The sequence below is a fragment of the Epinephelus fuscoguttatus genome, linkage group LG17 (assembly GCF_011397635.1).
Source record: "Epinephelus fuscoguttatus linkage group LG17, E.fuscoguttatus.final_Chr_v1".
Lineage (NCBI taxonomy): Eukaryota > Metazoa > Chordata > Actinopteri > Perciformes > Serranidae > Epinephelus > Epinephelus fuscoguttatus.
In genome coordinates, this window is record NC_064768.1 from 13,410,842 (window position 1) to 13,436,801 (window position 25,960).

Sequence of the window (25,960 nt, forward strand, 5' to 3'; positions counted from 1 at the left end):
CAAGCGTCCTTTGTATGTCCACGGTGCGTGACGAATCGGAGAGGCAGGTACAAACACACAAACACGGATCTGAAGAGACAGGAAGAGCTGGCCTGCCACTTCCTGTATCCCATGAAAATGCGGGACGTCAGCAAACACTCAACTCCCAACCCTTCCTCATGCTCTGTGAGTGTACACTTCCTGTCTCTCTCTCTTTTTAGGTCATGGACATCTGAGAGTCTTTGCAGGGTTGACAATAGTTACAATAATTAAATGCAGCACATCTACTCTCAGTAAGACTGTATTGTAATCATATGGTTTTTGGGGTGTAACACTGAAACATAACTCGCTCCATTCAATGTCCATTTGATTATTTTATGTAACTTTCAATCTGCAGAATATATTCTTTATACCGTGATGTTGATGTCATCCATATTGTGAGCCCAGAGCTCAAATTTAAAAGGGACAGTTCACCCAAAACTCAACAGCAATGTCTCTTTCAAGGACTCATGACCAGGTTACTAAAGATAATCCACAGACCTTGTTGTGAGCATGTAGAAACTAATTTCTTCCTACCGACCTACACCTGCCAACCGCATCAGGAACATCAGAAGTGTGCATTTACTGCTAGCTCAAGTAGCACCACTTGCTAGCTAATGACACAGCTCAGCTCGGGATGATGCCATTAATGTTGAGGCCTACATCACACACTGTCACGAGTATGAGCCTTTCATCCACACTTTCTTCTGCACAGTAATACGGTTACATGGTGTAGTTCAGTCATGTTATTTTAGCACTTTGAGCACCACAAGCCTTCTAGTTCCCTTATATTCAAGAGATATAAACTATTATTAACTTCATATGTCAACATATGAAGTTAATAACCCTATAGCTATAGCCAGCACACTCAATGCAACTAGAGGTCTGGCTGTCAACACCAGGGTATACTTTGTGGGTCACAGTGAGAGAGCTGAAGCCAAATACTGAGCTTTTTTTGGGTGCAAATCTGCTATATCACTTGAGAGAATGCCCCAAATTGGAATTAATTTGAAGAGATCTCTCATCTTGAGAGCCAAGAGTGTCGAACAGGTGTATGCGCATGCTGTAAGTGCAGTTGTGACTATTCGTGTCACTGCCGATATACATTAAAATAGCGAATGTGAATTTGTGTGTGACTGACAAACAGTACATTAAAATACTAATACCGAGCAGAGAAAGCCACAGAGAATGTGTCGTTTGCTTCACTGCTACATACCAGCTAATAGGGTCAGCAGTAGGACTGAGCTGACTGGCACAGCAGACTGATGAGTTAGAGGTGTTAAGTATACACAGAGAACATCGTGATGCCATTCTCGGCCAAAGATCTGCAACGATCTTAACCCTGCTCGCTACACACACAAACACACTGGACACAGGATACAGCTCAGTTTACCAGAAACGTGAAGTTTCTTCAGACTGAGAATATAGATTTTATTGACAAAACTGATCTGCTTACCTAAATCTTTGGCTGTCAAACACAGACACACTCACACAGAGACAGTTAGTGTCTATATTTGCAAAGGCCAAAGTTATGGCTGTTGGTTTCCTGACCATCTTGTTCTTCTAAAGGTCCAATTGTTCTGTTTCCTCCCATGTTTCCTGCCTTATATTTGGCTCTGAAAGGATTTTCATGGGCTGTTTTGAACCTTTCATGTTTGGCAGACCTTTAAGCTCCTCTTAGGCTTGTGTAAATGTTCTCTAATTAGGATTACTAAAAAAAAAAAAAAGCAGAGAAGCTGAAATCCATAGTGTGTTGTTGCATGCTACAAAATAATTACGGAGCTCCATGAGTAAATATAACGTTCATGAGAATGCTGCTGTCAATCTGCCCTGAACCATCTGGTTTTCCACTGACTCAGACGGTGTGTGTTTTCTGAGTCAGGTCCCAGTGTTTTTCCATATATGACCCTGTCGTTACTGCTTTAGATATCCTGCCATTGTTACATGGCAGCTACACACAAGCACAAACAGCCTACCACCCTTTTAAATTATTTAAACAGTATCAAATGTCCCCAACTCCGATTTCAGTCAAGTGACGCCGCAAGCAGGATGCCAAGTTCACATTTCGGCATCTATTCTTTCTGACAACTGCTACAAGTGACTCACACACAACTGACAGAGAAGTGAAAAGTCACTGTATGCATACAGAATAGTGGTTTAAGGGGTCAAGTTCACTGCAGCATATGAAACATCGCTGCAATCTAAACTACCGGGGGAAAGAAAGAGAAAGAACAATGTACATGACATAATGAATGAATGACAGGAAGCAAACATGATATCATCCAAGACAGTAAGCGTGCTATTGTCGCTAACGTTCTTCAAAGAGCAAAACATCATTAGACGGTGACATACTGCAGCACAAGTCCTATTGTACTGGAGCGACTCCAGAGGACACAGAACACGTCCGATAGGGTTACAGCCTCATTATAGCACTGACGAAGGGGACAAGATGTGAGGGCGATGTTGACAGAACACAGAGGCAAAAAGTGCAGCCTTACAGGACCAGAAAACACATATTAATCCAGGGATATCCTACTACTGCAACAGAGAGAGCTTGGGGTTTCAAGTTAGTAGGACATGTCACTCACAAATTCTGCTTCAATAAACTTACACTGTGTTAACAAAAATAGACCTATCTGAGAACTAAACACTGTCCAATATCACAAATGTCACACATAAACACTCTTTTAGGTAGATATACAATACAAACTATACTATGTTTTACAGGTTTTGGATGTTATTGAATGTTCCTGTCCCGTACCAAATGCGATGGCACTATTGGAAGAGCATGTGATCTCAGTCCCTGCACAAACTGGTTCACCAAAGGAACAACCTATACATTAGTGCACCTGCCACATAAAAGACCAGTAGCTGTAGATGTAGCTATCAACAGTGCCAGAGTTGAAGTGCTGGCCTATGATCAGTTTGAGGACTTTCTGGTCTTAACATGCAGAGATTTTCTAAAGGGCCAAGAGGGCGATCTCTAACTCTGCTTAAGTGTTTATGTTTCCTCCTTTCAACCGCCTCTCTCATGGGAAACACCACCTCCAATGCCTTATATATTTATCAAAGTAAAACAACTCTGCTCGCATATACAATTAAGCTGTGATAGCAATCGACAGATGGCATTTTAATGGAGAGCAATCATTCGCTACAAGCCTGAGAAATGGGCTGCAGTTCTGCCTGCGTACTGAAAATCCAGTCTGAATGTAAGGTGCTCTGGAGTGTGTGTGAGTGAAGGAGATAAGTCCTACTGCTTCTCAAAGAACCTAACCACCTTTACCATTTTGAGTCATTTTAACAGTAAACTCTCTATTAATACCAGGCACATGAATACAAATCCCTGTGTGCTAATAGCACCTGTTTTACCCAGCAAGAGTTATAAGTGGGATTTGTCACATAGATCAATACAGTGAGAGCCAGAAACTTTTTTTTTTAAATCAAAGGAAAGTATTGCAGACTTAATTAAGCACATTTTTCTGGTAGTAATACCTTGCTATGCCCCTGGCGGACCACCTGCTGCAGAAAATAGTAACTATTCTGGCCAAAAAGCCTTGAGTGATGTGTTACGCCGGTGATACAGAGAAGACGTCTGCATATTTTGGCCCCAGTTATATTCCAGATATGTCCACGTGTTTTCACTTTCCTTTAACAGAGCTTATTTCAGTGGCCACAAAGAACAGGAGCCGGGCAAAGCGTTGCTATAGCACAGATGCAACAAACTGTCACCGAAACAATTTCCCACAGGGCTTCTTCCTCTGTGGTTAGACATGTTTGTTGTACAGATACTTTATGTTGTAGGATTTAAGAACTAATGAGGACATGAACTATCTCATATCTCATGTTGTCTGTCTCCACCTGTCTCCCACACACACACATTTGCACACACACTTGTAAGCGCAGTCCCCAACCCCAAGGAGTTTAGTTTCATTATAATAATCAATAATTAAAAGCCACCTTCTTTTCATCAGCGCCAGCATCACAGATGTGACCCGAGTCTATTGGCTGTCCGCACCCCCATCCTCTCCCTCACACACACACTCCACCCCCCTTCCCTACCACAGTCAATTTCAGTAGAGGCATTCATTTTTAAAGCGCCCCTGTCACTGGGATTATAAAACGCCAGATCTCAATGCTGGTGGTAACGCCACTGCTGCAGGGGGGTAACAATAAGAGAGACACACACAGAAAGAGATCTGCAGCAGCCCAACAAGCACCACTTTGTGTGAGAAGAGGGTTGCTTTCTCAACTTAATGTGTTTCAAAACCCCATCAGAGATAAACTCAACCTTTCCACTGCCTTGCAGAGCAGCAGCTTTGATATTTACAGGACAAACAGCAAACACAAGGCGAAACATGAGGACATGTGGGGAAAATTCCCTGAAGCTGGCGAGCAGAAGGGGGGGGCTTCATAAAATTGCTTCCTTTGGTGTCTCAAAAGCACACAAGTGATTACAAGGGAGCAAGGGCATGCCGTGTACCCCTACCCAGTGCAATACAGATAGAGGCCAACAATGTGGCAGAGCTGGAAACCCTGCTTTGTTTATCCAAAATATCAACAATGAAACAATCCAGATTATGAAACTGGCAGACTGGGCTGGCTGTCTGCCCAAAGATCAACTTCCAGACACACTCTGTGCCCACTGTTTGAAGTCTTTCCATCCAAAGACAAAAACACTAACATTCCTTTAATATTCTCAGAGGAGCAAGGGGAATGTTTAATCAGCTCATCCTGTGACTGTAATTGATTTGTTTATTTTTGTCTTATGCTACTTTAAACTTCACTTTGATATGTGTATGCATCCTTCTGATGAATATTAACATAACATAGGCTGCACAGTGCTTCTCCCCATTTCCCCCTTTACCTTTATATCTCTCCAGCACATCCTCGTACGCCTGAGCGAATTCCTTCTCCTGCGAATGGTTTGTCGGCAGCAGACCCGGAATGAACCCGGCCATGGTGGCTCTGCAAGCCGGCTTGCGAGTAGAGAGGGGTCGGCCTGCAGACTACTGCAGTGACCCGGTCCGCTGCTGCGCTTCCAGACCCCAGCTGTGGCTCCTTCCTCTCCTCAGCGTCCAATTCAACAGCACCTTGTATGAAACAAGTGAATCTGATGCACTGACGCACTCTAAAAGCCCAGTAGCTCACTTCCAAGCAGGGTTAGATAATCCTTAGGGATACTTAAAGGAATAAAAAAAGGACAACAAAAGCCTGAAGTGAGCGCGTTGTGATGAAAATGTAGGACATTAAAGACGCGAGTATCTACTTGTATGAAGGTTACATAAACGCTATCTATCCATTACCGCCGTGTGAGTGTGTGTGTGTGCGGGAACACACAGTCGCATCGCTCGGTGTGTCTCCGACCAGTCCCTCCTTGAATATCGGCTTCCACCCGGCGACTGCTGCTTTTTGTGCCTGCTGTGTGTGTAAGTGAGGGAGGGAGTGTATCCTACACACCCCAGATGAGTGTCCGAAGAGGCGGGCAGTGTGTCCGTTTCCGTCCCCAAATCGGCGGAGCTCCAGGCGAAACCGTATCCGGACTCCTCGGGCTTCCTATCCCAGGCTGTGTCGGCGTCCTGTGGATCCGAGGCGAGCCGCCCGAGCTCCCAGCATGCTTCCCAGCCGTAATGGCCGCTTCTGTCCGAGGCTTTGCGGTCTCTGCCTCCGTGTGAATGTGTATGTATACGTTTCTCTCTCTCTCTCTCCCTCTCCCTCCTCTGCTCAGGTTTCTCGGCTTTTCCTGCAGTGGCTGTCTTCCATCCCTCTCTACCGGCCACGCCAGGAACCTCCGCCACAGGAATTTCAAGAGCCGGTGGGGAAGAGGAGCTAGCTAGCTTACATGGCTGCCGGTGGAAAATGGAGCTGGAGCGCCACCAGCTGGACGAAATTGCTCGGTGACAGGTAACCACCAAACCCCAAAACCCCTGGGCAGGCCATGGCATACAGTTCTACTGTAACAAATATTAAACTAAACTAGTTTGTATTATATATGTATAATAATTAATTACATTATCACTGACGAGATATTTCCGTTAGCTTACCATTTCTACGCCTAAATTGACGGTTGGAATCAGCTCTAACCGCCATAAGTGGAAATGTATCACTCCTCTGGTCAACTGCTGAGGGAAAAAGCCTGCTTTAGATTTATTTTGCTTTTTAAATTATTCTACGAGGACAAATTTAAATGAAGGCATGAGCTGTTTGTCAAAGAAGCTCGCGCAGAGAACCTTGATAATGATGGGCAATACAATATGGCGGATCTCAGGGCTACGTTTGGATTTTTTTTTAAAGGTAGAGACATGGGCGGATTGCAAGACAGAGGGTCCCAGGGCAGAGATGTGAAAAAGGCCCCCCACCTCTCCAAAATAGGAGCAAGACTCCAAGAGAAAAGGTCTGTGTCCACAGAACATTTTTCTTTAGCAGGAAAGTGCTGGCAGTGCTTTTTTTCCACGACAACAATACTGTAACACTTACATTAGCCAGGTAGCTAGCATAACTCTACATTAAGAGAGGGTTGACTACACATTACACAGTCATCTTCAAGCTGACAAAGCAAACAGTGATAAAAGCTCAACATACACCAGCAACATCCTGTTCCTGCCAGCAGATCTGCTCCAAAAAAACTGATTTATTCTGTTGTAATTGTGACAGTAGAGAGTAGCCTAGCTGAAGAAGCGGCAGTGATGTCACAGGTGCCTTTCTTTGTGGTAATTTTGGGTCTTTTGTTGTTGTTTTTTTGTGTCTCTTTTACACCTTTTACACCAAAATTTGTGCTTGTACGTGGGTTTAATTAAACACTGGAAATCCCACTAAAATTAGGCTGTAGACGTCTTTCCTACTGCCAGTAGACCAGAGCTGTGCTGCAGCTGAGCATGCCTTTTCATGACTGGAAAGCAGGTTAGTAAACAGCAGCAAGCAGCATAGAGGCCAGTGAAAATGTTATGTTGGTTACTTCTTTTTATAAATCGCTTAATTGCTTAAGTAATCACTTACTTGGTAAATGTTTAAGGGCTGCTTGAGCGGAGACGGACTGTATTTTGTGATGGCGCATCATTGCATCTAGCCAGTAAAGGAGCTAAAATTAGTGCATTGACCCGAATGTTGTGTTTCCATCAATGTCTTTTTTTAGTAATTTTGTGTGTCTTTGTGGATGTTTGAACCTTCTTTGTAGTTATTTTGTGTCTCTTCGCAGTTCCTTTGCATGTCTTTGGAGTCTTTTTGTGTCTCCTTGTAGTTATTTTTAATCTCTTCCTGGTCAGTACATGTTCATTTGAATGACATTTGCAGGTGAAGGTCAGGGGGCCCTGACGCTTTGGGCCCATGGGCCTGTGCCCAATAGGCCAATTCGGTAATCTATCTATGGGTAGGGGTTATTGCAAAGATTTAAATTGGTGACTGTGACAATATCACGGAAGTAATAGTTCATTACATTACTACATACAGGCAATAAATTAGTAGAAAGCCTGAATAAAGTAGGAGAGAATCACAGCCAATGCACAGTGCTTCCATAAAAGTGGGTGGCATTTACTTGGCATGGCTTAGATCCACTGGGGTCCTTGAGGGAGTCCCAGGGGATCCCTTTAATAAAGAAGTGAGCCCAACGTGAGCAAGAGTCATAGGAGTGACTATTCTGAGCACAAGTTTCACTTCCTTCACTATCTACTTAACTGTAGCTGACAACTATACAATTCTGGTCATAATCATATCTAACAACCAATATCTTTTCAGATATTTTTGAGAACCACTCTTTTTGCCTATAATAGAAATACTGAAATGTATTTGTTGATTTATTTTGTATCAATAACCTAGATCTGCAAAGTGACTAATAGCCAAAGCTGTGAAATAAATGTAGTGGAGTAAAAAGTACCATATTTGCCTCCAAAATGTAGCAGAGTAAACGTATAAAGTTGCACAAAATGGAAATACTCAAGTAAGTACCTTACATTTTACAGCTACCCTAACTAAAGTTGCAAAAGGCCTGAACACTGTCTGTACGTAAGGAAGTTCTGATTGTGGATGAGCTGAATTAATGGAGCACACTGCCATCTAAAGGCTAACTGAGGCCATATTACAGAGAGGTGTGCAATATAATTGAAATCAAAGTGAAAGCATTGTTTACAGGTCAATAAATCCACAGACCTTTCAAACAGATTTCACATTCTTGCATCCAATTTGAGAGCAACCAGAAAAAATGCAATCACAGACCCATTTTTGGCCAAAACCATATCAGGGGAACATAAAAGGATAAACTTCCTGCATCATGTGTTTTTGACTCCAGTGATGCTGTGTGATGTCAGGTGAATCTGCCTACAAGCGTGTCCTGTCCTGAGATCATCCTGAGGTCAAAGCCCACGAAGCAGCCTCATTGAAATGGTCTAGAGATGATGTAAATTAATCCCATATAGACACAAAGATGACCTCAGCCCATGCAGCTTGTAACAGAAATATACAAGGATATCATTCTCACTGCATGAAAAATAAAGACTGTACAGCAGGAGAGGCACAAAACAAGAATTGAAGCAGATGTGGCTTGCTCTCAGGTTCAAGTCAACATGGATCTAAATATGAATAAAAGATGCATGAATGGCTCCACAGCTCTCAAACCACTGCACTGACTTTGGGATCCTGCTCTGTGTGGACTCGCTCCCTGGTCTGTTTTTCCACAAAGTACACTAAAAATTTGTTAACTTAGTCAAAGATGTCTAAAGCCAGTGGCCACTTTATTAAGTACATCTGTTCAATCTAATGCAATCCAATACAATTATTCTGCCATAAAAGGTAATTGTATGATGGCTGTGTATTCATTAATAATTATATGTTTGAACATAGATGTCATAGTAAGTGGTGTTTTACTGTACTACATTATATTTAGGGGTGTTTTTAATATTCTGCCCTCCTCGTGTACATTAATAGGGAGGAACAAAGACACCTCTCAATATCTAATCGTCTATTACTACACCACTTTTAATATAATAAACAGTTGAATTTCCACATTTTCTGGTATTGTCAACAAAAACAAGGGATGGAAAGAGGTGGAGAGAAGTGGCTCCAGTTGAGAACATGTTACCAACTGCATTGCAGCCGAATGCCTCTGAGCTTATCATTTCCTTTTATCAGTGCTGGCATGTTTTTCGGACTGTTGCACACTGCAAAACAGTGATGGCAAGCTTTTATGTCTATGCTGCTGGGAACTTGCAACAAGAAGTTCCAAAGCATGGCTTTATTTCACGAAGAAAGATGACAACAGTACTGTTTGTAATATCTGTAAAATGATCATTTCAAGGGTGGAAACACCGGCAATGTGCTGAGACGTCTTTCTATGCAATATGAGCTTAAATTCCGGGAATGTGAATAAAGAGTTGGACCAGTAATCAGAGTCAATAATGGCACCGGTGTCAATAAAAAATTCCCATCCTTAACAAAAACATAACATTGTAAGCCTTGTGAAGGTAGAATTTATGGCAGAACTGCTGTATTGAATTACAACATATTGTGCAATTTACCCAATAAAGCATCCACTGTGTGTATATGAAAAAATAATCAAGGATTTAAAGGGGAAAAACTAGTGGCATCAACTGTGGGATTATTCAGCATGGTTCCCATTAGTTGCCATTAAGATTCTGGCTTTAAGGAAACCTAACATTTCCCACTGTATGTACAAATAATGTTGCTTCACCTATAAACATTTATTGTTCTAAACCTGATGGAGAAAATCAGGTGTACATCGCCACAGTATCCTAAAGAAGTAAGGAGATCATGACAGTGGAGGTATTTCTAAGAGCAGAAAGACCAGAGGCAGCAGTATAAAACATAATTCTATGTTCTATAGCTTCACTCTCTTTTTTCTTCTGCCTTTAACCCTCTTATTATTGTGTCTAATTGAGCATGTCAACACAGCCTAATTCTGTGAATTCATGTGTGCTCATGTGTGTATATAATACTAATGGTCTTCCAAGTGTGTGGGTCATTACTGCTGCTGTAACAGATCTGGCATTAGGTGTATCATGTATCATTATTTCCAGCACCCATGCACGCACGATAAGATTAAATAGAAGAGGATGTCCAGAAAGATGAGAGAAAGTGTCGGTGATTAAACCAGTGCAGATGGAACATTACTGTAGTTAGCATGTCAGGGGTGTAGCAGCCTCTAATATCTTCTACACTGCAGAAAGCTGTGACAACACTTTCCAGCACATAACAGAACATTTCTCAAGGTAACAGATGGAGGAACAAGCTACAAATTGGAGGGAAATGAGAAATAAGAGATAACCTTTAACTAGAGAATCAGAGCTTGTTTGCTACTGCAGGAAACAATGAGATTATTAAAGATATGTCTGTGTATGCATGTTTCCAGTCATTCGGTGCACGGTCTCATCATGTGTTTACAGTAATTATTACCAGTATAAATGATTAGGAAAAACTCTGTGCAGATATTCATTTCCTCTCCCTCCCTATCTCTTCATGTATCTTTCATTATTTTTAATGTCCTCTTTGTGTCTCCTCACCCTGACTCACTCCTCATTACAGGACTCACACATCAAATTAGCCACACTTCAGTGGAAATACAAACAGACACCTCAGGCAATCCAAACCCAACACACACACACACATTCATCACACTCATGTAGTTGTGCACAGCTTCCAATCACAATACAAGTGGGGGGTCCAAAATATCCGTCTGCAATCTCCTGACACACACACTCACACGTAATACAAACAAGAGGCAGATTGTCGTGACCCTGGTCTTAAGGTCCCGCAGTAACATTTTACTCCCACTGTGCTGTAGAACATCAAACAGTTGGAGAAAAACATCTTTTACTCCAGATAAACATGCATCATGATATTACAGTCAAAGCAGTTTTTAAAACATCTTTTATCAGTTAATTTGTATAATGAAAAACCAAGCAGATGACAGAGCATGAGAGTCCCTCTAGATCACAGGTTTCCAGCCTGGGGGTCTTGACTATGGGTCGCCAAAGCTTGGCGGGAGTTGCAAGGCCTTCTTGATTTTAAGGGGTTTAAGAAAGCTTTTTTGAAACTATACAGTAGGCTTATATCTCAGCATGTCATTCATTTCTGTAAGTAAAACATCACTCTCTGCTAACTAGCCTCATCCTGCATTAGAAAAGTAATCTATTAAAACAACCAAAGAGCTAGGAGAACAATTGCCAAGTGTCAGAAAGAAGAAAAGACTCGAATTGGTCAAAGAAGAAGCCTATTACACACATATGACTGTTACCAATAAAAAACAAATTCATACAAATCACTGATTTCACACAAACTTGCAGTTATTACCTTCATTATTGGGGTAAAGTGTACAGTTTATCAGTTGTTCTGTACTCTTATTGTTATGCATTGAATATAATATGAAATATCCATACAATATGTCACTTTGTCAGAGGTTGTCATTTTACTCAATGATAGACAAAGGGGTCCCACAGTGGAAAATGACAAGGTAGGACACACCTGTTAATGTGTGAAACCTTTATGTCCCCACCTAGTGGTGGACAATGGGAATAACAGTAAACTCTGACTGTAAAAACTTTCTATTCTTTAAGTTTTTCCATTTGTATGTTGTCTTTTCATTCTTATCATCTAATGATGTGTATTAATAGTAATTTTAACAACAATAAAAGTAGTAAAATGTGTGTGTATGTGTATTAAAGTGTGTCTGTTAAAAAAGAAAGAATGCTGACTGACAGAATACTGAGTCATCTCTGTCTCTGTCTGTCACTCACACGGTTTTCTTTCTGCAGTGTGTGTCCTCCTCTTTGTGTATACACATGCATGTAGAGATGTGTGTGTGTGTGTGTGTGTGTGTGTGTGTGTGTGTGTGTGTGTGTGTGTGTGTGCGCGCGCTGCTGTCATGCAGAGTCCAGCTGCACAATGAATGTGCTCTCTGAGCCAAAAGGACACACAGTTCTCAACACATCAGCATGATGACCAACGCCTCAGCAGCAGAACCCCACACTACGCCTTCTGACCTCAGCTTTAGAATAAGAAACTCCCCAAACATCAAGCACTAATGCTTTACATCCCATCTCTGACGCTCAATCTCTCCATCCTCCACGTTACTGAGAGCACAGCTAATCTGCAAAACAGCCGCAACATCAGACAATGTGATCTGATTATCAACGGCTGCATTTTTGTTTCATAAAGCAGCTCAGTGCCCTGAATAAGCAGGAATGAACAGGGGATTGAGTGACATTACTGTAAAATGTGTGTGACTTGGATTAGTGTGTTATGTGGCGGCACAAATTTTAAATAAGATTCTTAGTGAAACCTGACCTTTGGCCTACAACTGCAAACTCAATTACAGTTTAAGATGAGGATGTAAACATTAAAAAGCGTCTCAGAATAATTTGTGTGTGGAATACATGGTTGATCCAGGAATGTGGATTATTAGTGTGACTTCTGCAAATCCAATAAACTCATGTAAACAAAGTCACTGGTGTTTGCAACGGGCTCATTAAAGCTGAAAGGAATACAGTATGTTCAGTCTGTGAACTATATCATGACTGTACATATACAACCCGAGGCACGAGTGTCTCATTTAGATAAACAGGATTTCATCCATTGACTTTAACTGTTTTGGTTCATCGTTTCATTCATAATAACTAAATGTAATTTAGATTATATACCTATGATCAGGTTAGATTTAATTTAGTTTATATACCTATCTCTTACAAAAAAAAGTTGGAAGGATTTGTTTCTTTGCTCCAAATGACCTCAGTCTTGTAAGAAAGTAAAAGCGTCGCTGTATGTTACTGTGAACATAATCTGTATGTGCACTTCAGGATAAAACAGCATCCACACAGATACCCAAATATTTATATGAGGAAACTTGTTCAATCTGTGTGTTATGGGCAGTAACTGGTGGACAATATGAGTTCACTAAGAGACCAAAAATTATTTAGTGGTTCTTCTTCAGATTAATAATAAGTGAATTGCTCTCACATCATTCCACCAGGTTGTCCGTACAATACTAATGAATACTGGGATCATCTTCAGTGCCTAATAAAGACAACTAGGCTGTTGGGTTTGTAGAGATGTAGGCAGGGAAGGTCTAATGCATTATGGGAGGTGTAGGATCCAGTGTGTTTGGGACTTGATCCATACTAGGGACCAAACATCAGGGTATGTCGGCCTTTGCTGCATCCATTTTGACTGTTCTATTTTGAACATGACTCACAAGTTCCCAAACTTTATAGAAGTGCAATAATAAAACAGCAGGTGCCACAAAAAGTTCAGATGTAGGTTTTCACACGCCACTGCTTTGTACATCCACAACTTTTAAATTTCTTGGCTGTTCCAATAAATTCTTACATAAAATTGACTTAAAGGTCCAGTGTGTAGGATTTAGGGGAATACTGGCAGCAATGGAATATAATATAATAACTATGTTTCCTCTAGTTAATAAAAAATAAATAAATAATGAAAATTAGAATCATTGTGTTTTTGTTACCTAAGAATGAGTTGTTTGCTTCTACATAGAAAGCGGGTCCTTGTCTACAAAGATCGCCACATTGCACCACCATGTTTCTACAGTAGCCCAGAACAGACAAATTGAACACTGGCTCTAGATGGGGCCATTCATGTTTTTGTGTCAGCCACGATAGTTAGCAGCCACTTCGTGACAAGAGTGTCAGATAAACAGATTTTTTTAAAAGAGGAAACAGCTTTCTTAAAGGGATAGTGCACCCAAAAATGAAAAGTCAGCCATTATCTACTCACCCATATGCCGAGGGAGGCTCAGGTCAAGTTTTAGAGTCCTCACAACACTTGCGGAGATCCCAGGGGAGAGGGGGTAGCAACACAACTCCACCTAATGCAGGCTGACGGGGCCCCAGATTCAAACGTCCAAAAACACATAATTGAAACCACAAAATATCTCCATATTGCTCATCTGTAGTGATCCAAGTGTCCTGAAGCCCTGACATAAAAAGTTGTTTGGAAAAACGTCTTTTGAACTCCCTGAGCCTCCCTCGACATATGGGTGAGTAGATAATGGCTGAATTTTCATTTTTGGGTGCACTATCCCTTTAAGTGTTTTTACCAGTTTAAATCACCTGGTCCTATTTGATTGGGAGAGGAAGAGAATTTGGGGGTAATTCCATTCCTGCTAAAAAACTCCTGAACATTGGGATCAGAAAGAAGGTGAGCTCACATTTGCAGTGCTGGGCATGCGAATAGTCTCCAGCCAGTCAAACAGCATTGAAGAAACACTGATTTGTAATGTCAAACTGTTTTGTTCACTGTTTCAATCGCCTGGTCCATTTGTTTTGGAGAGAAGGGGACCTCTGCCGATAATTAGCTTCCTGTAAAACCCCCTGAACAACACTGAATGAATTCTAACAGGGAGAAGTTTCAGCTGGTTGCAATCTGCAATCCTCACCGTTAGATGCCACTAAATCCCCCTCAATCTTACACACTGAACCTTTAAAACTGAAGGTTTGGAGCTTAAATAACACACCTCTCTTTGTCCCAGTTTAACTTCTTCTCGCTCTTTTTTCAAACTTTCCCTCAAGGTCTCTTTCTCTGTGTCTCTCCCTCAGTTTGTCTCTTTCATGGTCTCTCATTCTGTCTCTTCCTCTTTTTGCCTTTCAGTATAAATTCGTCACTCTTTCTGCACGTCAAATGCCTTTCCTAAAGGGGAACTATGCCCATTTTTGAAATTCATGTTTGTTTTTCCTAGGGTCTAAGACAGTCCAGAAGTATTAGTGAACATCAACAACTCTCTCCCAGTTCCAACAACTAGAGTGCCTAATAGCTCCAGACTTTATTCTTGATGACATCACAAGCTTGAGTCGCACTTCTTTGGTTTCTGGCTTTGACAGAGATAGCTCATGTTCACAAATACTGTTTGAACTTTCCTAGGCCGTAGAAATAACCTACTAGAGCTCTTAATTAAGGTGACGTTGGCCTTAAATCTGTCTTTTCACCTCATCTCATCTTCTTCCTTTTTACCTCCCTTTTTCTCTGTGTCTGTTTTGATCTCTTTCAGCCTTAGCTGCAGGTTCCCTCCATTGGCAGTCAACAGATTTCTCTTTTTAGTCTTTAAATCCTTTCAGTTTTCAGTGATTCTTTGGTTCAATCTTCATCCCTCTTTCTCTTTCTGTTTTATGACCTCACTCACCCCTCGTCCTCAGTTTAAAGTCATCATTTCTTTCCTCCTCCTCTTTGAACCTTGCCCTCTCTCTCCTCCACTCCCTCCATCTCCCCATTACCTCCTCCCCCTCTCTTTCTCCAACTCCATTTTTTTCCTCCTCTCTTCATTACCTTTTACTCGATCATTCACTCTTCTTTCTCTTTTCTCTCACAAACCTCTTTTCTCTCCTTCCAAATTAAAATTCTGACACTCTCTCTCTCTCTTTCACTATTTGTTTTGCCCTCCTTTTATATTCAGTGTCAGTCTCTCTCACCCCCGCCGCCATTGCTTCTCCTTGCCTTTTATAACCATGGAAACAGAGGAGACCACATTGCCATGGCAACAGGGGAAACAGCCTAAGCTTTGGGAGCCGAGGCTTCCTTTCAGCTGCCTGTAGAGAAAGAAATGTGGAAGCAGGAGCAGCAGGCGGGACAGCGGACGCCTAAGTTACATGCAGGCACAGACGTCGGGGTCCTGATGTTCATGTGCATGAATTATCACTGCTGCATGACACACACACATGCATGCACACAGACAGAGACAGATATGGTGCCTAACACACACCTTCTTTTGTGTCATCTTGAGTTTTCTTCTTGTTTTGCTGTGAAAATCATCATTAAAATATATTTGCGGCCTTTTAAAATAATATAATATCCCAATTTTCAGCCTAAATCTTTCAGTTTTACCACTCCCTTTGTGCTAAAACTAAACCAGACAAAATATATACACACAGAGATATCCAGTCTAGAGTCTAAAACACTCGACAGATGTGTTCCATGCAACATTTTTACCTACAGACCTTTACAGAGATAAATATGTCTCAATACTGGTGACAAATGTGCGTTTCATGATCCACAAATTAAAACAAGGTTTACAAATGCCTATGACAATTTGTGAATACTAACCACAAACATTTTTACACATAAATACATTCTACATATGTTAACAACTTCAGGTTTTTTACACTAATAAACAAAGCAATCAATTTAGGTCAAAGATAGTGTACTTAGCTGATGTTATGAAACATCAAAATATAAAGTTTAACGTATCTGCAACATAATAATGTACAAATGAAACGTATCTGTGGTTTGCAATTGTGGCTACATTTACAACCAACATTTTTTCTGGCTATTGTGTTGCAGCGCACTGAAAAGCCAGACAACCAAACTGTCCGACTAACTCTTAAACGCAGCATGCATTTGTGGAGCAGAGGCTGAGAAGTGGAGTCTCAGAACTCCACAAGCATGTTATCCAATATGTTACACACATTCAACAATAAATCAATGCGAACAAACTCACATATGTTTGACATTTATATGCACATGAAGCTTCAAAAGCAAATGTTATTAGATTACTGAAGTTGAAGTTGGAAATGCACATTGATATTTAAACAAGCTTGGTTGAGTGTGTTTGTCAACTTGTTACATTTTGTCACACATATTAATAAATCATGTTTTTATTTGTCATGAAACACAAATTTGTCACTAGTATTGACACCAATTTCCCCCCATACATCTCACTCTCACTTTAATTTGTATTTCAAGTTATTACATCCCCCAAACTGTCATTCATACAAACAGAAAAACCAGCAGCTGTTTCATTGACATTCATGCTCGGCAGGCAGGCAGAGCCCGTCCAGAGAGGCTGAATAACAGAGTCCAGTCAGGACAGCAGCGTCTCTCTTTATGCTCTCCAGTGTGAATTCAAAACTCATCTGCTCACAAAGCTCCTCATGTTTGCACTCTCTCCCTCCATTACTTCTGCCTCGACCTTATTCTGTCTTGTAGGAAAACAACTTTTCCCTCTTCTCACGTTAATTTCTCTAATAAAATCAATGTTCCAGGCAGAAGAGAAATACCTTTAACACATATTTTCTGTGTTCTCTGTCTCTATGATGCCCTGTAATCTAATCAATAAAAAATCTTTGGCTACTTTAACACTCTGGACTTTAAGCCATGCAGCTCACTGGTACAAGCAGCCTAATGAATTCATATTTCCACATTCCAGCCTTTCCCTGAATGGAAATTGAGGTCAATGTAAACACATACTCCATATTATGTAAAATGTAATATCATCACAATAGCCTTCATGCCTGAGTGAGCACTGGTCACGCCTGGGAAACACTGGATGTTACCAGTCGAATCACTCTGCGAGCTTACAGAGCAAATTTGGAAGCATCAGTGTTACAGAGAGAGATGCCTGCTTTATTTTGCTGGTTTAATGTTAATATACTCTTGCAACCTCATGTTTCACTTACAGTAAATCCATTTCTTCGCATTTATGAAGAGACTAACCTCTAAATAACAGATGATCTCAAACATATCACTCGTTTAAAAGAATAGGTCCACATTTGGGAAATATGCTTATATTTATCAAGAGTCCACTAAATATGAAGCTGGTGCCATCAGCTGGTTAGTTTATCTTAGCATTAAGACCGGAAGCAGGAGGGAAACAGCTAGCCATGCCAACTCGCTGTTCTGTGCCAAGAAATATTCTGGCAGAAAACCCCTCATAAAAACCACAACTGTCACTTTTACTCTTGGGTTTTCGAACGGATTAAACAAAGAAGATGAAACATGTCCCATCTTTAAGGGCCTTTGCATGTCTGCACAGGCCTCACGTTCATTCTATGTATGATTTGCAGTGACACAGGCGTAGATTTTGGGAGTGACACAGGCACATGTCTCCCTCAGTATTTAGAACAAGTGCATTTGTCCTCCCAACAAAAACATGTAAGTAGCGGAGGACTTTTATTTGGACCAACTGCTAGAATGCAACTCATAAAGGCAGCAATGCCTCCAGTAAAAGTAGGTGATGACAGTATGCAACCTCAAAAGCAATGGTTGCAATCTGCCAAAACATGGAAAAAGGAGAAACAACTATGTACAGCAGGAAGTATGACATTTCCACCACAACTGATGCAGAAAAGACGCAAACTGGGACATTAAAAATGCACCAAAATGCAGAAAATTAAGAATCTGATGCTCAAAATCTCATGGGGGAGGACCCCAAGTCCAGCCCCTTTCACACATGCACTACAAACATGAAATTGCCTCGACATTACCAGAAGGAGCTGTATGTGAAAACAAAAATGTCCGAATCAGTTGGATCGGACATTAAACAGACTTTATCCTGCCAACTCCTCTGTGAAAAGTCTGTCTAATGTCTGAGTGAGCCCATGTGTGAATAGAGCAGGTAACTGGCCATAGCATTTACAATGAATGTGAAGCCATGTTGAGGGCTTGGACAAAACCAGAAGAAACCAAACACCCAAGGGTAAAGAAGAACTTCTATCGGTAAGTGACAAAGCTGAACTCATCAAACAACTTAAAGGAACGGCAAGAGACTCAGTTGTTTATGACCAAATGACAAACCGGCTACAGAACCACAGTGTGACCCGTGTCAGGTCCTGCCTCCTGCACGCTGTACCCAGGTGCCACCCCTTGCCTAAACCAAACTGAGTATTTCCATTAGGTGAGAATCTCCTGTTGTGTGTTTGAAAGAGAAACTCCAGATGATGTCCAGACTTGATTCTTCAAACATTCTTCAACAATTTTAAATGGGTTAAACTGGCCGTGGAAAAAAGTGGCTTCAGATCCAGTTCCTCCTTTAACCTTATTTGGTTTATAAACACTTCAGAGTAAGACACTCTGGGTGCAATTTGTTGAATATTAAGTTAAGAATAGATTTGTACAAGGAGGCACCACTTGTTACATTTCCCATTTCTAATTTTGGGAGGACATGATTCATAATGAGACAGACTCATTAGTATTGGCTCTACAAATCAGCAGCTTTCAGAAAGCAGATTTCACACTGCAGAATATTGGCAGTGTCAGCAAGGTGCCGTCTGTGTTTAAACCCCTGGGTAGTTTGTGACGGCGCCAACATCAGCGCGGCCGCTACCTGCTGCCGCCACAACCGAATGATCTCCACACAAACAAGTCTGAATCGCTGACTCAGCACAAAGGTGCTGCCAGGAAAACTCCCTGTGTAATAGTCTGTTTTAATACTGTAATTGTACATAATAATTCTTAAATGATTTTTTTCTCTTCACTCTTTCAGAGTTGTCCTTTATTACTGTATGTGGTCAGCTCTCACACACACTCTCACTCACAAACTCTTGGCCCAAACTCCTACACAGCTGTGAATTTCCACTACATGTGGCATGCTCATCTAACAGACATTAAAAAAAGAGGAGCGGAAAAGTTAAGCTTTGCCTCACAGAGTGTTCATTAAAAACATGTCATGTGAGATTGTTTACCTTCTCACATCTGCCAGCAGCCACGACAGAAAACTACACATAAATTCTCATCCTTCACTGGCTGTAAATAAAAAACAAACTGTAAATTTTCTTTTAGGAATTATAGTTTAAAAAGATGTTTCTTTTTCATCTTGTCTGCTAAGACAAACCAACGCAATGAAAAAAAGATGACCACAGGACATTAAAGTGACGCCAATCGTCTTTATCCAGTGTGATAACTGATTCCACATCCCTGCTCAGATCTGGTTGCAATTAGTCGCTCTCATGTAAACAGCAGAGAGCCGTCACATGTTGGTGTCAGAGAAAAAGAGTTAATGCCTAGTACGTTAGTTTGCAGATATTTTCAGCATTTGTTGAAGTGATTTGTTAACAAGCAAAAGGTTCATTTCAGCTGCCGTAGCTGAGGAAAGTCAATTTACAACATGTTTACAGGTTTTGTTGGATGTTTTAAAGGAACAGTTTGTAAGATTTAGGCGGATTTAGTGACATCTAGTGGTGAGAAGTGCAGATTGCAACCAGCTGAAACATCTCCTGGTTAGAATTCCATCAGTGTTCATTGTTCAGGAGGTTTTTACTGGGAGCCAAATTATCTGCAGAGGTCTCTTACTCTACAAAACAAATTGACCAGGTGATTTAAACCAGCAAAAACACTGAATAAAGCAGTTTCACATTACGAATCATTGTTTCTCCTACGCTGTTTGGCACGTCATAGACGGGCCGCTAGCCAAGCATCTGCTAATGTGTGTTCACCTTTTTTCTGATCCAGACGTTCTGGAGGTGGAAATGCAAATCGCCCCACCTAAAGCAGGTGTTCGGCTTGTCCATTCTGGCTTACTGTCAAAACACGGTGGTGCGACATGGCAATCTCGGTAGACGAGGACCTGCTCCCTATGTAGATATTAACAGCTCATTCTAAGTTAACGAAAACACAGTGATTCTTACTTCCAGGTGGTTATACACTAAAGAAAACAAACTTATTATATTCCAGTTCTGCCAATAGATCCCAATAAATCCTACACACTGTACCTTTGAATCTTGCCTCAGTAGGTCAAGCTGTTATCAAAAAATAATATGAGAAGTTGTAGCAGTGAGTGACATTACGGGTATTACATTTTATTTTTGGTGTTAGCTTTTTCAAACTTTGATTATTTTAAGTTAGATTTTTTCTGTATGTGATCAGCTTAGTTTTCACAATACAATATGCAGAACTTTCACTGTATTTTTAAACCACAAGCTGCTTTTATCTCTTTCTTTGATCTATTATTATCCAACTTTCAAACTCGGTACATGTATAACTATGTGTGTGCATGTGACAAACACTCCCAGTCCCAGAAATACACAAACATTATTTTATATGCACTCTCCTTCACAAACTCTCCTCACTTGCTCTTGTCTTCTCTTGAACACACATTTTCTCAGTTCAGACAAACACTGTCATTTTTTCTTGTGTCAACATGTAACATCTAGTTTTGATAATTAGGAGTTCAAGCCCGAAGGGCCGAAACTCTTTTGTTTTTGTGCTCATTTATTATTTTTCCTCAGAAATGTTTTTGCAAATTCCCATGAGATGGTACATTGCAGAGACATGACATTTTCACCAGTGTTTGGAAGTTGTGTGCTAATGCTGCTCAGAAAAGAAGCCCAAACAGCCAAATGGAGACGCTAGCATTAAAGGTCAACTTTGAACAATAGTATCTCCGACACTGTGAGTCGGACTGACTCAAAATTTTGTACACAAATCCAATTCGGTGTGCCCTACAAAAAACAACTACAACAACAACAAAAATCTACAAGATCCTGACAAGATTTTCCACCACTTTGAATTGTTTCTGAAAAACACATTTTCAACATTTTCCTCCTAAACTGAAGGTCCGATTTTCCCAAAAGTGGATCTGGACCTGCGTTTTGAAAAGTTTGACCAGTTAACTTCAAAAAGGGTGTGGCTCAGCACATAAATAGATCTAACTCCATAACCATGAGGCCAATCAACATGAAACTTACAGGATATGTTCTCATAACTACCTGTAACATACCCAAGTCTCATTGAAATTGACCTCTAGGGAATACTACAAATGCAAAAAAATGGGCGTGGCATAACACAAATCAGACAACAAGTAAGAAACTGATTGTCCGATCATTACAAAACTCACAGGATATGTTTCATAACAATGTGGAACCATGTATGTAAAATTATTTTGAAATTGCACCACAGGGGGTGCCACCAGCTCCAAACAAGAGCATTGGCCTTGCGCAAAATTTGACCATAAATCACTGACAGTTTGTCCAAATGAAGTTATTGAAGCATGTCCCTAAAATGTTTCTGCAATTGACAGTGGGCGACAGTGTTGTGAAGAAGAGCGTGGCCCTCTAGAGATTTGGTCACACATGAATAAGCGTCTGTTCAATCATCATAAAACCTGTTACTTATCTTTAATGTAGGTGTTAACTGTGTGTAACTGTCAAAGGTCTTTATGATTCACAGCTTTCAACTTCTAACAGTCCATGTTGGCTTGAACCCTGTAAATGCCATTTGCAGCTACATTTTCACTTTCACTCTGCATGAACACCTTGCTTGCATGGAGAAATAACGTCATTGCATCCTCACAGCAACATTTTTTCTCCATACAACCTGACACACAGTCAAACCAGTTCTTCGCACTAAAATTCTGCTGTGAAAATTGCATATGTTAAATTAAAAAATGAAGTCCAGTAGCTGCAGCTCTGTTGCAGCACCTGACATCATGCCTCCAAATCTGATGATGAGACTCGACTGACAGTCGTCTTAAATCAAGTAGCTGATTGTAAATCCAGAAAAACCTCACACAGGTTTCTCTTGTAACGGATACAAAAGCTTAGAAAAAAAATCAGTGCTGTAGGTCTGGAAGCATCTTCCAACTGGGATCGTTTCCAATGCAGGAAATACATCTTTCTTCACATACGTACACTATGACGGCAGTAACATGCACACACAAACCCCCTGCACCCTGTCCTGACCTACATGCTGTTTCCACATCTATAAAGTAGGCTTTTACTGTCTCGCCTTCGCATCCCTACTCCAACACCCCAACCCCCATCACCTCCCAAGCAACTGGCATTTATAATGTCAGTGCTGCCAGTTTGTAAGAGTTTATTTCTCACATAAAAAAGGCTAAAAAAGATGTCAGCACAATGAAAAAAAAAATTCTTACAACACATACAGCGATACATGATATTGAATTCTTTGTCAACAAGCGATTATTTCCATGTATGCTTCAGCTGATACAGATCATCAAATACATGTAGTGAAGTAAAAGAGTACAATATTTGTCTCTGAAATCTAGTTCAGTATAAAGTTGCATAAAATAGAAGTACTCAAGTGCAAGTACCTCAAAATTACACTTAAGTACAGTACTTATGTAAATGTACTTAGTTACTTTCTGCCACTGGTAAAAGGCATAGCTATATGCTGATGGGGGCTGCAGACATCCGTCCACTAACCTACATTTATGTGATAAAAGCCTCCAACAGTAAATAATCAGCAGATGATGTGAGTGGAGAAAAATGCCATAGATGATAAGAGGTGCAGCACTTTTACATCAAGCTGGAAGTCTTCCCTCCCCTAAAAGAAGGAAAGCTGTTAGACAGCTCCCAGTGTCTCATTACGCAAGCAGGGGAACCCTGGCTCCTCCAGAGAACTCAGTAACCTACATTTCTCCTCCATCTTCTGTTACAGCGAGTAAGAGAGGAGAGCCAAGTCTGAGAGGGAGGGAGGACAGTCGTCCATGTGGCAGCACAGAGGAGTCAGGGACGTGGTAGCTGATAAAACATGTCTGACCTTCAGCTTTGACGTCTGAGTGGAAGGATACAGATAATAAACCCAACTCAGGGTTAAACTCTCTTCTCTCTTTACATGACAGCCATAAACCAACAACCAACATGTACATAACACAGAACTCATGTTTCAGTGATCAGGATGTGAGCCCTGAAGGTGCTGAGAAGAAGCACTTGAAAAATCTTAATGTCAGTGATGATCAGATTTAAAGGAACCGTTCGCCCCAAAATTAGAAATACATACGTTTCCTCTTACCTGTAGTGCTATTTATCAGTCTAGATAGTTTTGGTGTGAGTTGCTGAGTATTAGAGATATCACCTTGAGAGATGTCTGCCTTCTCTTCAATTTAATGGAACTAGATGGCACTCAGCTTGTGGTGCGATTTTGGGGGTGAACTGTCCCTAACACTTTGAGAAGCATACTGTAGATATTTTCATCTAAAGTATAAATGTGAGATATCACAACCAGATTTTCCTAATGTCTGTGTGACATTCACTGACCGTGTATTTTTCAGGAGACAGGGCTTTTTCCAAGTAGGTGGACCTTTAATCAAAGCCAGAAGGAAGCCCCACAGTTATGTACAAGAAGCCAAGAAAATGTCAACATGCAAATGAGAATGAACCTATGCTGTAGCTATGGCTCAATACGAGATGAACTGTTTTCACCAAGACGTTTAATGATAAAAAAGACAAATCAGTCAGTTTTTGTACATCTGGGCAACTGTAATTCTTTAAGTTAGCTCACCACAAGCACAGGTACCATCTCTATTTTCCTCTTCGGTAAGTCTCACATGACCCATTTGCAGTAAGCAGCAAGTCATCTATAAATGCCAGGCAGTCGAGATGCAACATCTCTGCAGCCTGAACTTTAATGTTTTGTACTGTATGTGTGCTACTGGACAAAAAGTGGTGCAGTGGATTAAAATTCTGTCTTTGATGATTCTTCTCTGATTTCACAGATCAGTGAAGCCCCATTAACACTTTTACTGTGAGTTCAGAGTCAGTGAACACGAAACTTTCTTTCCTCTTTATGAGAGAAGTTGAACAGACGGTACTTTTCTAGGCTCCTGTCAGTTTTCATCTCCCATCAGACTTGGTTTTAGTTTAAATTCGCTGATGCATTGCATAGTCACTATTTTCCACTGCTCACTCTTACAGCAACATCCTGCTGCACATTCAAACTCTTACACACAGTCTCCACCAGAAGCTTTCCACAACAGCTGCAGTCTTCCATCTCTTTCCACTGCGCTACTCCGTTCAACAGATGCAGGTTCAGTGTCTTTGCGCAAAAGCACACCAACAGCATCTTTAAGACAGTGAGTGTGAGATTGTTTCCCTTACCTGCAACACGAACCACTGCCCTCTCTGCCGGGTCCAGCACTGAGTCCTGGCTCTTCCTCTTCCTCCTCTCATGTTTGGACAGGTTCCAAGGCAACGTGTCTCCGGGCGGCCCCACAGGTCCTGATGGGCACGGGGACAACGACCCCCCTGAACGCTCGCTACGGAATGATGGCTCGCTGACACAGGAGCGCTCACTTAGAGTATCATCGTCTGACGACTCCATCTCACTTTAGGGCTGCAGAGAGGAGAGGGCAAGGAAGAGGAAGAGAAGGAGAGGAAGTAAGGAGGGATAGAGGGAGGAGAGAGGGATGTATAGCAGTGGGGGGAGGGGAATGAAAGAAGGTCAGAAGAATGGAGGAGGAGAGAAGAATTGTGGGGAAAGAGAGGAGAAGGAGCTTTAGTCAAAGTGGAGACACTGTATAATTTATTGCTGGCGTACAGAGTGATCACGCAGGGGGCATGAATGATGCAAAGTTCCAACATCACAGCACAACAGAAATAATGCAGTGATCAGGAGGGGAGAAACAACTGGGTTAAGTTAGTCATCATGTCTAGACGCCTGTTAAAGAGTTTAGGAGGCTGCAGACCTACAGTGACCAACAGCTGCAGAGCTCCGAGGAAGACATGAGAGAGGAAGAGAGCACATGACAGCAGAGATGGTGATACTGATTACTGAGGAGTGCTCAGAGGGCCAGAGGTGGGTGGAGGAACTTCAGTTTAACAAAAAGAAACCTTGCCTGAGCCTGAGCATACTTTTATATTATTGATACTCCTGATGTCCAAGGTCAATTTAAATTTCAATTTAATTGAAATTTTATTTATAGAGCCCAATATCACAAATCACAGTTTGGCTCAGAGGGCTTTACAGCATCAACACTCCACTGTCCTTGGAGCCTCACTGGTAATAAGGACCCCAAAAACCTTTAACAGGAAAAAACTCTTCTCAAACCTAACTCTAAAAACTGTTTTGATGACTCCTAACGACTCTGCTATCCCTTGACTTTTCCTCATCATAATATCGTCATTTTTCAATTAGCAAAAGTCATGCTAACATGCTAAACTAAACTACACCTGCCTAACATCAGCATGTTAGCACTTAGCTGAGAGCACTGCTATGCCTCTCACAAGATTGTAAACACATTTTATCAAAGGGGAACTACGCCTATTTTCAAATTTCAGACATGTATTTCCCATAGAGACAGAGCGCAATGCATCCCACTCTGAAAACCACGCTCATCGTATGGGAAAACTATCAGCATCCCAATATGCAGCCAATAGCTGAAATAATAACAAAATGCTTGTAGATTGCTAAAAACTTTACATATTAGTGTGTCAAAGGATAATTTGAGCACCTTATTTCAACCAGAGAGGAAAGATACATT

At 41.1% G+C, this 25,960-nt stretch overlaps 1 protein-coding gene across 9 annotated transcripts in view; it reads right to left on the minus strand.

The window, feature by feature from the left end:
• The window catches only part of macf1a (microtubule actin crosslinking factor 1a), a 269,747-nt gene that overhangs the window by 230,878 nt on the left and 12,909 nt on the right, over positions 1-25,960 (minus strand). For 7 of the 9 annotated variants that reach the window (XM_049602953.1, XM_049602956.1, XM_049602954.1 and 4 more), the window contains exon 2: positions 24,579-24,813. In XM_049602953.1, coding sequence (XP_049458910.1) covers positions 24,579-24,801 — 223 coding nt within the window. In that variant the 5' untranslated portion in view covers positions 24,802-24,813. Of the gene's footprint in view, positions 1-4,882; positions 5,700-24,578; positions 24,814-25,960 lie in introns of those variants that run through there. The other 2 variants (XM_049602949.1, XM_049602948.1) reach the window with 2 other exon arrangements.